A 14355-nucleotide genomic window follows, 5' to 3' on the forward strand; every position below is an offset into this window, starting at 1 on the left:
AAATTCTCAGCTCTCAGCTCTAATAAGTAGTAGGATAGGAAGTAATTTTTAAATTGAGAAACATTACACAAAGTGGGTTATATCTGAAATAATTCTACATTTATTGTACAAACTTTAAAAGATATTACATTGGTTTTATCTCCATTTACATGAAGCCAAGAGTGCCAATTATTTGATATTGAAGTGTTTGACGACTTCGTATTAGAACAAGTCTCCAAGCTTTTTAACCATGCTCTTCTGTAGCAGTCCCCCAGTGAAGGGACAAGAGATGCTTCACAACTCAGACTGTTTCATCAGTTTAGCATACAGACTGAAGAGGCAGCAGGACACTGGCTTGTACTGGGAGGATCTGTGTAACAGGATAAAATGTGGAATAACTGCAGGTTTTATCTGTTAGTCAATTTTCTAGAGTACATAGACTTCCTACCATGTACTGCTCAAGTATTCTTTCTGTGAAAGCATAGTTTTGGAGCAGAAATTCTGAATGTGCTTTTTAATTCCTGTTTTTACCAAGACAGATATGATAAGGAAATTGTGTGTCCAGGTGAACCATATGCATCCTCCTGTTCAGCCTTGATATGTCAATCCTTTGTGTATTATGAGGGGTAATTTATCATGCCTCAAAATTTTTTATTTCTTCTTTCTACCTTCTTGTGACATTTTTTCAGAGACCACATCAGCAAGACAGAATTTTCTTCATGTAGACATAACAACCTTAACTGAAGCCTTCTCACTGAGAGATGCATCTGGCCTGTGCAGTAAGTGTAATACTTTGACAAGTAGAACGCTTGAAACATTTTATTCAAGTCATTTTCACATAAACTTGCAACCATAATACGGGCATGTAACACAAGAATATGAAAGTGCAATGAAGAATACAAAGCTAGTGCCTGAATATTATAAATTAGAGCTCTTCAGATAAAGATGCAAAGTTACTGAAATTAAGACTGTTTCAAGAAAAGTGAAGGAAATAATGAAGTCTTCAAGAAAGTTGCAAAAACAAGTGGCATTTCACTGTATCTGTAGCACTTCGTTGCATAATAAAAACCTCCCAATTACATACTCTTTGGTTTTAATTCAAGTTAAAATCTTTCAGCACCTTTCAGGATTTGGAGAAAATTAAAATGCCTTTTTGGCATAAATGTGAGACACAGGATAAACCACCTTTCAATGTCTCATTTATGAAAACCACCCTGCTGGTTTTGAATGAGCACACTGCAAACAATGCATGAATGACAATAGGAAGGTACATTTGATATGTGCATTCATTCTGGAGCAGAGAAAAAACAAGTAGACTTTTCCTAACACAAAAATGTCATCTACACAATATTTTGGTTCCATTGGTGACCAGTCTGTCTTTTTTGTTACACTTTTGTCTAGAAATACGCAAATATCAAATGTATTTCAGGATTAAAAAAAATATATAACAAACCCTTCCTCTGATGAGCCTGATGTACATAATGTTCCTTATGTGCAATTCTTAAGTAAAGATTTTTAATGTGGGAGGTTATTGTTTCACACACATTTATACATTCTGGATTTTCAGAAGAAATTTGAGACTGCAAGACAGCAAATTCATAGTAGAAATCTCAGAAAATTCAAATCTGGTTTTGCTCCCACTGAGGCCAATGTCAATATGCTTTTCAAAGACGAGGGAATAAGCCCAGTGTCTGGTAAAATGGAATCCAAATATAACTTGCTTTTAAAATAAAAGCTTTTACCAAAACAGTTTTTAAAAATGTTTTTGAACAAAAATGCACATAATCCCGAAAACATATTCCAGTATGCAAAAAGTAAGGTGTCAAATCTGCAGAGCCAAGATACTGAAAATACTGGTTGGCGCTCCCCTATTTAAAACTACTTCTACACATGCTATATAATAAACTCTTCTACTTCTACTGCTTTGTGATTTACTATAGTTAGACAGGGTTAAAGTCACATTCCTTAATTTTTTTTAATCCTAAAATCCCTTGTTTTTCTGTTCATGTCTTAGGCAATTTTTGTGCTATTGTACATCAATGTCATGTTGCTTAACACACATTTCAAAACAAATAAAATATTTTGCTACGGAAAAAAAAAGCTACATCTTTGTAGCTCCAATATCCCCAATATTCAAAGTTACAGCATTCAACACCTTTCCAAATGAGGCCATTCCCACTTGTTCCATCTACACAGGTGCTCAAGGCCCTCTGGCTCCTTGCTGACTTCAGTGGAGTTCTGCACGTGGTTTGGGCACAGACGTGTGAGCAGGTGAGTGTGTCATGAGCAAGGGGTACCCCCCTTCCTGCGGCTGCTCCGCCTCCAGTTAGTGCTCTCATATCCCACATCCAGCATCAGGCACAATGAGGTACGAGCACACCACCTCTTCCCAGGAAGCAGCCCATGCCCACACCCTGGCTGCCATTCAGTAGCTTTTGTGTCCATTGCCAGAGCTGCTCTCAGCACTTTGACCCCAGTTTTAACCTAAGTCTGTAGAAAGGTGAATGCGCTTGCATCCCTTAACACCTCTTAAACTTAAAAACTCTTTGGGCTGAGATTTCAGAAGCCTGGACTTTAAACAGGCCCTCATTTTTGTAGACATAGGTAACAAATGGTTTTCTCATAAATCAAGTTTCCGAATTTTGCTTCTGTTCATTGCCCATACTGGTTACAGATTGCTAAAATGGATCTCACAGCAAACAGAAAGGGACCTGCATGTATAAATTACATTACTCCTCACCCTCTCCCACTGGTGGGTAGTAATCACCAGGTTGCTGGTTCTCAGGTTCTTTTTAAGTTCTACTTGTGCAAATTTGTAACCAAGTTATGATTAGGGTGGAAATAAATAAATGTACTAAAGAACAGCTGATCCTTAAAGGATATTATGGTAATTCATCAAACTTCCAAATTAAATCCATAGGGTTCTAATGCGTAAAATATTTCCAAATACTGCCCGAAGTATTCTCAATAGTGACAATAAAACCTCTCCATACTCCTCAGATTTTTTTTGTTTTTAACTATTGAATAGCACATTTTTTTCCTTTTTATTTTTTAATTTATTGAGCTTCCAGTATTTCATTAGGTGTTTCGAACTGCGGATCAAATTTAATGAATACCAATCAATATTTCTAGGTCCCATTGTTCCAAAAGTAGATTCTTCATTTTACATGATCAGAAATCTGAAAAAAACCGCCAGATCCCCTTGTGATATGTCATTTCACAGTTTAAAACAAAAATCACAGCTACTGTAGCTTACAGCAGGGTGCACTGCAAAAGCAAAATAATTTGGGGATGGGAGGAGTAGTATACCCAGCACCAGTTAAGCAGTTCAGCAAAAACATTAATTTCAGCTGGAAGTTTTTCCCCTTAACAATGTTGCACTTGGTTCCTGAACAGCCTAAAGTAGGATGTAAATACACTGACTTTTGCTCTTCCTCTCTATATAGTATATTTTCAACTTTGTTATTTTGAATACTGAGATATACATTTTAAAGTCAACTACAGTACTTAAGGGGGAAGCAGGTAGTAGGCTTTCTTCACACTAAAAATACTTTCTAAGAGTTTCTGACCTACTTCTGTTTGTGGTGCCACCTGAGTTAATTGCCTGTATTATTTTGATGGTTAATCTGTTCAAGTTGGATGTTTTTCACAGATGACCACATCAGGGACTCTTCATCATCTTCAAGAGCCCATTTCTTGATAGGTATTTTTTATCCATATTTAGTTTGCGGAAGTTTTTTTAAGAGTACCACCTTGAAAAGTTTCTTGAACATATAAAGGTGGGTAAGCTTTTTCATTAATTTTCACAGATGAAAGGTGTATTTCAAAACCCCATCTGTTTTTCATTTTAGAAAATGGAAACTCTTCTAATGTATTAAAAATGTAAACATAACTTTTCTTGCAGGGGTATAACTGATATATATAATATATATGTATTTCTCTGCTATATGTTAATATTCCTTGAAAACTGAACATACTTCTCTCTTTCATATCAATGTATCGTAGCAAGAATTTTTAGTGGTACTGTATCATTAGTCTTAATCTGTTTTTCATTATGGTATTTTCTGAGATAGCTGACATTACTAGTTTCTCTTCAGTTTTTATTCAATTCCTTTTGTGTACATTTTTTTCTGCTTTTTAAAATATGTTTAACTCATTCACCAGTAAAATTCCCACTGAAGTCTGTTACCACATAAACTCCAAATCTGAAGGAGCTAAGAAATGGTCCCATGTTTTTATGAATGAGTTAGATTATCAAAATTTAAAATATCTCTACATTAAGCACCAGTTTTACACGTTTCAATAGCAATACAAGTAATGCCAATTTAGATTCTTAAAATCCAGTTAAGTTTTGGTTGAGAAGCAGCAGAAATGCTTCAAAGTCACATAAGGTGTGTGTATCTATCTGCGTATGTTCTGTAGTTTTGTTTCTATAGTGTTTGCATCCTAGTAAAATTTGTATAATGATACTTCAGTTCCAAACATTTGGCACCATCTCATCCATTTCTTGCATCTTTCTCAGTATCTGTTGAAAGAGGAGAAATAATTTTATGCAGGTGAGCAGGCACGCACAGAAAGAGGAACTAAACACCTACTTGTCAGCTTGAAAGCACAGGTCAGACACCAGTAACAGACTTTTTTCCCTAGCCCTGCACTAACATGTACCTGAGAGAGATATAAAGTATGGTGTACATATATACACAGATATCTATGGGGTGTTTGCCTGGGGAAGAGGAGGCTGGGGGGAGATCTCATCACTCTCTACAACTGCCCGAGAGGAGGCCATGGTGGGGTGTAGTTTTACGTATCTTCTCCCATGTAACCAGTGAGACGGGATGGGAGGAAATGGCCTCAAGGGGTTGTTTAGATGGGATATCAGTGGAAACTTTTTCACATAAAGGGTTATAAAGCATTAGAGCAGAAAGCCCAGGGAAGTGGTGGGGTCGCTATCCCTGAAAGCATTCAGAAGCTGTATGAATGTGGCACTGGAGAACATGGTTTAATGGTGAGCCTGGTGGTGATCCGAGGTTGATGGCCGGACTTCATGATCTAATAGGTCTTTTTCAAACCTTAGCCATTCTATTATTCTATGTACTCAGTAACACTTTCAGAGGTAGGATGGGGAGACTAGAAGTTAAAAGCATGAAACATAGGTTTGCCTTATTTTACTACTGATTTCCTAATGCAAAGGAATGGATAGGAATTCATTCAACGAGGAATGCATATTTTACAGGCTAATTAAGCAAGTTGCATTAATTCAGTCTATTTGCTTCACTGGTACTGTTGTAAAACACTACACTGGTCATCTGTTTTACTTTCCATCTACTGCTCTGGGATTTGTTTCGTATGAACATCTATACAATGTTAATACTCACTCCTTATACAATCCAAATGAAGTCTCTTGATAAATATTTCATATGAGCAACTAACTGTGTTCTGTGAACTGCTTACCTCTGTGTTACAGAACACTGCTTTCTCTGTTTATCTTTTTGTGTTTCACAGATACTAAGGTACAGTAGACCTACCAGGAGGACATTAATTAAACAACTTTGCCTTTTTGGAGGAAAAAAAATGTAAAAAAGGCATAATCTTGGCATTGCTTAAACTTTTAAAGAGCAAAACTGTAAATGGAGGGTGTGTGAAAGAACTGATTCAGGGAGGGTGGCTGCTGTGTAAGCAGCAGCAGCAAAGTAACATAGGTATGTGGGATTTTTTCAGAATGTCTTAATGAGCACTATTGCTGCTCAGTTGTGTGTGGGTGCTGTAAAAGGGTACTGAATGATCCTAGAAAGGTCCCAGTGCAAGTACAAAGAAGGTGTGTGAGCCAGAGGTCGTTACCTAGCAGACCAGACAGGAGCAGCAGTTCTGAAAAGTGTTACATACGCAACAGCACAAGTGCAAGAGCAAAATTCCCAGAAATATAAAAATTCCCAAAACCCACGAAACAAAAGACCAACAGTGGGGCACAGTGACAGAAAACCCAGCAGTGGGGAGGCACTTACGGTGAAATTGTGCAGCCGGAGGCGTAGGCGTGGTGGCCCGTGTAGCGGATGTCGCAGCGGACAATGTTGTTGGAGTAATCAGATTCAGGCACCAGGTAGCTGGGGTTTACACTCACCTGGAGGGGAGAAAGCAAAGCACTGTCTACTGCCATGTTTCAGCTGGTAAATTAGATGCCAAAGGATGTGTGCAAATTATTTGCTTCTTTAAATAGAAAAAAAGAAAAACCTCCCAAAAAACCCCAAAGCTCCCCATTCCCAATACACTTACCTTCAGAATATAATTTCCAGGTTTTACATCAGTAATATCAATCCACTGGCAATCTATGTCAGCATTGTAAGTGTCGTAGCAGCCAGGGCTCAGACCCTTAAAAATGAAGTTAAGATGGATGTAAAAAAACATTAATCTTTAGAAACAGTGGCATTCTAGACATTAGGGACACTCAGACTGAAGTTCACTTAACTATCACAGCTCACTTAGAAAATTATCTTAGAAAACAAGTCTTATTTTTAGTTGCCATTTTATTTGTGTATCTAAACTAGAACACCTATGTCCAATGTACCATGATTACAGACAGTCCTTTATTATTAATGGATTAAAAAAACACCCGTAATGTTGACAGTTGTTCATCTGTGACATATCTGCATTTTCTTACCATCACTTGTTACAGTACTACTTTTACGTAAAAACTGTTGATGTTATTGTTTCCCGTTCTTTACATAAGATCAAAATACAATAAAAATTGACCAGAGACTGGAGGTAAGCATCTATAAATGTCAAGTGAGTATCTTCTGAGGTCATGAGTACAGTCAGACTTGATCACCATGTTGGAACCTCTCTCTACCCTTAGGAATGACACAATTTTTTGCTATGGATGTACTCTGCCCAAGTGCCATCTTTGAATAGTAGGGTTAAGAGCCATTTTCACACTGAGCTTTGCATGCAAATAGTGTCTCTCCAGGCAAATAGTGACACAAAAATCTGAGGGAACTGAAAATGTATCCTTTATTCCCAATGCATCTTTCTGAAAAATTCTTTGTTGTTAGGAGTATTAGTAAGAATCCCCACATATGAATGTATCTGGGATTCAAATCTAGTGTCTTTAGGTGTGGCCTATACAGATTGCTCTAGGCAGAGCTGATCTATTCTGGAAACACACAGAGTGCAGAAAACCCAAGTCCTGCAGGAATTCCCTCTTGACCCAGCTGGTGATCAGCTCAGACTCTTGCATGTTTGTGCCAAGTCTGAGGCTGGAGCAAAGTTTTACAGTCCAATTACAAACCCCTGAAATATGGGCTTCCAGTGGAAATGCTGACACAGCCGTGATTCTAGTGACACAAATACTCCAGCTGTAAAATATGGATGTTGCTTAGTTAGATGTCATAGTCTACAGAAGTAGAAAAGGTATTTATAAAACCTCTTCAAAGCCTCTATGTATTGCAGATCATTCATTATAGTTAAAATCCAAATGTGGACACGTCAGCCAGAGAAACATAGCTGTCATTTCTCTGTGACAGAATAACTACCTTCTAGATTAGAAACTGCAGAATAAGGGATACAAGTTTATGTGTACATATGGCCACACTGAGTTAAACCACAGATCCATCAAAGCTCAGTGTCACGTTTCTGACAGTGGTCAGCAGCAGATGCTTAACAAGATCAGAACATAAGCAATGGGATGTGTAATGTCAGGCAAATTCCTTCCACCAGGCATTTCACTGTATTTAAGGCATGGGGTAATCAGATTTTTGTGTTTAATAACATCCATTACTTTGTGTAAATTCTTCTTGAGCCCATGGAGATTTTTGATCTCTGCAACATCCAATGTCACGGAATTTAATACTTCATTCATGTGTCCAAAGAGCATTCCTCTGTTTTAAAGCTGTTGCCTGACAGGTCTTAAGTTCATATATTGTCAGAAACATCAACAATTGTCAGTAAATATCAATAACTTCCTCTTTCAATTCACAACCAGTCAAGTTTTCCTCTTCTGGTTTCCCAAGTGGAATAGTCTATGAAATCTCTTAGCCATACTACACTGCTGATCAACCTTGTTCTGCTGGAGTTGGCTGGTTAGGATTTTTTAAGCTGTCCTTCAGCAGTTCTGAGATGTGGTGATGCAATGCTCAAGGTAGAAGTCTTGCATGGATTTGTCTATCATAATGGCATGTTCCATTTTCCATGTTCCCCTCATCAGCCCTGGCACCTGGCTTTACGTTTGTACATGACCCATCATAACATCACACAGCTGCCACTCCCTTCAATAGCCTCCTGCTGTACAGGCACAGAACAAAACTGAGATTTCTGTGCCAGACTGCCAGCCAGCACCAGCAGGCGTTAATGGAATCCAGCACCTTACAGCTTCAGACTCCGCAAGGGCGAGAATACCAGCTATGAACCCTGGCACCAGCCAAGGACATCAGGTTGGGGGGATGAACACTGGGAACAGCTTATTTTCGGGATATCTTGAGTGCCCCTTAGCAAGCTTGACCAGCTCTACTGCCACAAGAATTTGTGGTGTGCTTCAATATAGTTCAGTTACCAGTGTTACTACACTAGTGAATGTCACTGCCCTTTAATAAGAAACCCACAGGTGAATTATCAGTCTCCAGGTTAGTACCTGGTCTCTATAATGGGGAATTTCAGAAGCTAGTTAGGGCATCAGCTCATTTCGGGCATCAAGTGACTGGCAGAAGAGTTATCCAACTACAAACGAGGGAAGGCAAAGACACTTGGTTGTCTCCAACACAGCTCCTACCTGTGTGTGTGCTGTACATGCATACCGCCTGTAATATCCATAATCACAGGAAGTATCTTCAAGACAGAAACTTGCTTTGTGTCCTTCAGCAACTTTTCTATGTGAGCTTGCATCCAACAAGTCATAGTGGCTGAATTCATCCATGCTGTGATAATGTCTGTTAAACCATAGATACATTATTAGAGGTGGATTAGAGCTTATCAATAACATTTTCATATATTCCTACTTAATCTACATCCTGTTAACTCTGGACAAATTTTATTTACTACTCAAAACTTGTGTGTTAGTAAACTTTCGTATATATATATATTTATACACATATATATATATATATATATAAAAGGTTTTAATTGGTTATGGGAAAGATTCCATAGCAGCACTGTTTTTCTAAAATTTTCTGTTTCACCTCTTTTTCAATAACAATAGCAAGTATTAAGTAGGTCATGTACCTTTAACCAGAGTTTTGCTAGGAATGCTGACCTTACATACTTACATACTATAATTTCCATGGAAGTTTGCTACTTGAAACCAACAATTTGGTTTCGTATTTCCATGGCCCACAGACAATGTAACACATTCATAACACTGGTGAAGACAAAATCTGCATAAAGAAATCAGCTTCTGTGTACTGGCAGTGCAGATTTCATTCAGTATCAACTATTTTTACTATTTTTACTATTTTTACTATTTTTAAGTCTATACTTAATGCTGTCTCTACTTCAGAAGTGTATTTGCTTTTGATTTGGGCAAAGTGATGCCTTTTTCTTGCTTTCACATAAAGTGACTTCTAGCTCTTACTGTGGAGTTTTAACACCTTATATTCTTGTAATTCCACTTTTTCCAAATGTGTGGGAAAATAAACTTGTCTTCTACCTGCACTGTGTCTCTGCAGCATTTGGCTGCAGTTACTTTTGAATGCTTTCAGCTCAAGAGGTATATAAAAAAGGCCTAATTAAACAAAATTCAAGTGTATTGGTAAAACAAAGCAGCATGGGAGCCTCACAAGCAGACCCATGCAGAACATTGAAACTGATCCACAGATGATGATGACTAACACTGAGGTCTGATGGCTAGCCAAAGTAATTGGCAGTTAGAGTTAATTTCCAAATGAATTTTCTTCACTGTTATGGAAATGATCACAAGAGATGCATTTTTTTGTAAGCAATGCCTTTTCTATCCAAGAACTGAATCAATATCAGAGACACTTTGCATCTGGACAGTGATAGCTGGGCTATCATGGCACAGCAGGAAACTGTGTTTTCTCAAATGGAAAACTGCTACTGCTCCCTACCCATTTCATCCACTTATTTATCAAGTTTGTAAGCACAAGGTTGGGGGATTTTTGCTTTTGCTGAAGATTTTGTTCAGGGATACAGGTTAGCTAAAGCATTTGTGGAGGCTTTTTTGTTAAGTTTGATTTAGCTTTAGCTTTTTGATGCTTACAAGATTTATAAACTGATGAGTATTTTTTTGAAAGAAATTGTTCTAATGATACTGATTTTTCATTCAATGCCTAAAGTTTCTGAACCTTGAGAGAAATAGTCCATTGGCTCAGAGGCCTTCACATCAAGCCCACACTGCATGCCATTTTAAGTTATCCTTTATGTGCCTATAGGAGCAGAGTGGGACTTTAAGTAAGGTGGAAATAAGTATTCTGAGTAATTAGTTCTAATATTTTATAAATTCCCCTGCTGAGATGTAGCAAATATTGGAACAAACCTGCGTATGAGTTTTCTGAAAAGTTACAACTTATACTATTCCTAAAGCAATGCTGCTATGTCAAAATATCATATATATATTATTGATCATGGGATCAGTCAGCTCAATAGCTTTTCTTTTCCAAACTGATCAGATCGTTCATTGTGAAGAGCTAGCTCATTAAATTCAGCTCAAGAAGTATGGGTCACTGTTTAAAATCATGTGGTATTATAGGAAATATGCTAATAAATGTACATTTTAGGGTTTCTATTTATTTTAACATGGTTGGGACTTTTATTTACTGATTACACTTAAATGTAAGTGGGCTACGTGTAAAATAAAAGGAGAAAGTGCTACTGTCAAATCTCATTTTAGACTTATATTTATATTGAATCTACACATTGTAAGAATTTCAAACATATGGATGAGCTTTGTATCCATCCTCGTTTCATGTGTCTGTATAGAGTGATTATTGCTACATACAAAAAGTAATTACCACAATTAAAATTAATCAGATCATAAAAGGCTAAAGTTTCCCCATGGTTTCTCACTGCTTCACTTTAGTTTTAGAAAATGTCCCCTTATAAGTGACAATTTGTTAGTGAAAAGCATAATTAGAAGATGCCATACTGAGCACTTCACTCACTGGTGACAGCTGTGCCACTCCCATGAATAACGGGGTCTGCTGGGCAGGAAATCTGATGTTCCTTGATTTTTTACTCTTTGGGGGAATCTCAGGAGCACCCGATTGTCATAGTCTCTAACATCTGCTCGATAAGCTGAACTGCAATGATGCAAATCAAAGAAAACAAAAGAAAAAGCCATAAGTATATATGCAAGAAATACTTTGGAAAATGCTTTATCAGAAGTAACTGACAGCAGAGATTTTTTTCAGGCCCCATAAGCCTCATGCATTGGAGATTCACACAGAAATTCCATATGGTGTGGAAATTCCTGGTGTCCGACCAAGACCTGACCAGAATTCAGATCTGTTTTTAATTTTATAAACGGGAGTTTGACCACTGACTAACTCTGTCTATGAAGAAGATCACTGCTGAGCTATAAAACTACTGTGGTACCAAAAAACAGAATTTTATTAGTTACTAAATAACTCCCTGTGTATGCAAGATCACACAACAGATGTTTGATTCCACTGTAAAAAAAAATAAAAATAATACATATCTGAATCAGGCTGTGTTTTCCTATTCTGCATAGCTATTATCTATTCCCTTTTAAATACTGGAATATTTTAATCAACTAATAGCCAGCAAGAACACTTTAATGAGTCTTCACTGTGAAGCTAGCAAAAAAAAAATACTGCTTCTTATGTCATGTTTTCTTTTTCTGCAAGTGAAGAGCAAGACCCTGAAACAGTCTGCATAAAGTAATCATGCTGGTAAATAAATAAATCTGTTTTGCATGATAAGGTATCAAACATGTTAAAATGGTTAAAAACAGCCATGTTGATTTCTTTCCAAACAAAACAGGAAAAATCTCTCTTTGCCAACTGGACAAGACCTAACTTCATAACAAAGCTGTTATTTCAACCCCTTAAGAGACTTTGAAACACTTTTCAGAGGGATTTTAGTTTTAGGAGATGGTAAAAGGCATAGGCCCAGAAACAATTAGCTTATTATAATCTCAACAGTAAATTGTGCTGGTTAAGAATAGGGGTTTTGTTGTTTAGGTTTTCTTTCCTTTTTTTTTTTTTTTTTTTTTAAAGAAGTAACATATGATCTTGTGGGAGTAGAGGAAAGAGAAGAAAATCAACAGATTGAAGTGGTTTTCTAGGTGCCTCCATTTCATAACATTCAGAAATGTTCAAGTGATCCTGACAATAGAAACATGTAATACAACTTCTCACAGCATGTAGGTTCTTCAGGAGATCTGCAGCTTGTCTCTCTACTACGGCAGGACTGCTTTCTGATGTGTGTGCTCTACCATCTGCCACAAACTTGGAAGGTTACAAAGGGCTGTGTTTTGTTTCCTTGAGCCCTCCAACCTCACCCTTCTCCACTTTTCACCGTGTTCACAGGAGCACAGCAACCCACAGCAAACGGGCAAAATCCTGGGACGATGCCTACCTTGCCAAGCAGTTCTCCTCGGCAGCACATCTCAAGTTATACATGGACATCCTCTGGACATATGTGGACGCCTGGATGTAATAGGGATCCGGGACTAAGTCAGGGAGACCTGCAGTTCATCAAACCAACCACATAACAGCAAGATCAACCCAGGACACGTTTGCAAATACTTGGCTACCATCCCAGTCGTTAGGAGACGTCGTTTTGCTGCGGACCCCCGCTCTCCGCTAACCTCGCATTCCCCTTTGCTCAGGCTTGTCCCAAACACCTCATGGCCAACACGACGCCCCGCGGCGGGCTTATCGGCAGCTCGCCCCTCTCCCAGAGGCGGGGGCTGGGCTGCCCGCAGCCCGAGAGCCGGGCGACCCCCGCAGCTCATCCCGCCGGGACCGGCGTGAGCGGAGCGAGGGGACCGTGCGGCGGGGCCGGGGCCGCCGGCAGGGGAGGGACGGGACGGGCGGAAAGGAGGGCTCTTACCGTACTGGAAGTAGCCGGTGCCATAGCCGGGTCTGTACCTGCTACCCTGGCGGGGCCTCTCGTAGGTGTCGTAGTAGTTGTAGTAGGGGTTATCGTCCGTGTACTTGTAGGGGTTGTAGGGGTCGTCTCCTACCATGACATCTTCCCGGCCGGGCCTGAAGCTGCTCAGGGGCGGCAGGCTGCCGGCCCCGGTGCTGCTCCCGTTGCCGTCGGTGCCGGTGCCGCCGGCGGGGCTGGCTGCGGCGCTGGGTCGCGGCGCCCCCGGGGAGGCGCTCCGGGCCGCAGAGGTGGCGGCCGCCGGGCTCCGCTGCGCGGCAGCGGCGCGACCCCCGGAGGAAGCCTGGTAGCCGGCCTGGAACCAGTGCCGAGCGCCGGAGCCCCCCCGGCCGCCGGCGGCGGGCTGGGGCTGGGGCGGGGGCTGCGCGGCGGCGCGGGCGGCGGCTCTCCGCGGCAGCACCGTGCCGTTGTTCCGCAGCAGCAGGATGGGGCTGCCCGCCGCCTCCGCCGCCTGCCTGCGCCGCGGGGGCTGGTACTGGGAGCCCAGGCTGAGCAGGCTGTACACCTGCCCGTTGTTCTCCCACTGGATCCGCTGCCTCCAGGCGGCGGGGGGCGGCGGGGGATCCCGGCGCGGCGGCTGCTGCTGGCAGCCGGCGGGCCAGAGGCAGCTCCAGTAGATGCACGCGTGAAGCTGGGCGAGCAGGAGCCCCGGCGGCGCGAAACGCATCTTCTCCTCTTTGGTGGGCGCCGGCGGGTAGAGAGATACGGGCGAAACCGGGAGGGGAGGGGGAGAGGGGGGGGCGAGAGGAGAGCGAGGGGCGCCTTTCCTGCTCGGGATGGAGCGAGGGGGCGGTGCGGGGAGGCCGGGGGGTGCGGGCTGCGCCTCTGGAAGGGTCGGGCGGGCAGCGGGGTCTCAGGCGCCGCGGCACCCGGGAGGTGCCATCGGGCAGGTCGGGCCCTCGGAAAGTAAACCCGGCCCGGGGGAGGCGGCGAGAGCGGCTTTTCTTCTCCCCGGTATTTATAGGCGAGGGGATGCGAATGGGAGCCGGAGCAAACAATCAGCCTCTCTTCGTCCTCCGGCCCGCGCTGGTGTCTGGAGCGAGGGAAGGAGGAGGAGGAGGAGGAGAGACCAGGGACTTTAAACTTGCTGGCACGCTCGCAAAGTTACACAAGCCCCGCTGGCTGGGCTGGCTGCACCCCCGCCATTTGTTCACGTAATGCGGCTGGAAACGTGCGGCCCTGACAGTTCCCCCACGGCCGCCCCCCGCCCGCCCCGAGCGGGGGCGGCTCGGGGGGAACGGGGCGGCTCGAGCCGGCGCGGCCACGGGGGCTCCCCATCCTCCCTCCCATCCTCCCTGCCAT

At 41.7% G+C, this 14355-nt stretch overlaps 1 protein-coding gene across 2 annotated transcripts; it reads right to left on the reverse strand.

The window, feature by feature from the left end:
• Nucleotides 1-782: 782 nt before the first annotated feature.
• On the reverse strand, nt 783-14039 carry LOX (lysyl oxidase). Of its 2 annotated transcripts, XM_058826611.1 has the most exons (7): nt 12997-13820; nt 12520-12628; nt 11082-11219; nt 8738-8894; nt 6250-6345; nt 5982-6097; nt 783-4504 (listed from the first exon to the last, which is right to left on the reverse strand). In XM_058826611.1, the coding sequence occupies exons 1-7, from the start codon at nt 13718-13720 to the stop codon at nt 4498-4500; spliced, it is 1347 nt and encodes a 448-aa protein (XP_058682594.1). In that variant the 5' UTR covers nt 13721-13820; the 3' UTR covers nt 783-4497. The 2 variants fall into 2 exon arrangements, with proteins under 2 accessions (XP_058682594.1, XP_058682595.1); XM_058826612.1 differs by lacking the exon at nt 783-4504 and having other exon boundaries at nt 5978-6097; nt 12997-14039.
• Nucleotides 14040-14355: the final 316 nt, after the last annotated feature.

Source organism: Poecile atricapillus, chromosome Z, assembly GCF_030490865.1.
Source record: "Poecile atricapillus isolate bPoeAtr1 chromosome Z, bPoeAtr1.hap1, whole genome shotgun sequence".
Classification (NCBI taxonomy): Eukaryota; Metazoa; Chordata; class Aves; order Passeriformes; family Paridae; genus Poecile; species Poecile atricapillus.

Excerpts from the sequence above, each read along its gene's own strand:
- LOX (XM_058826611.1), bottom strand. The coding sequence starts at position 13,720 with ATGCGTTTCGCGCCGCCGGGGCTCCTGCTCGCCCAGCTTCACGCGTGC. Across the intron at positions 6,346-8,737 it reads CATGTACAGCACACACACAG|GGTCTGAGCCCTGGCTGCTA; the intron begins GTAGGAGCTGTG and ends TTCATTTTTAAG. Across the intron at positions 6,098-6,249 it reads CTGGAAATTATATTCTGAAG|GTGAGTGTAAACCCCAGCTA; the intron begins GTAAGTGTATTG and ends TCTCCCCTCCAG.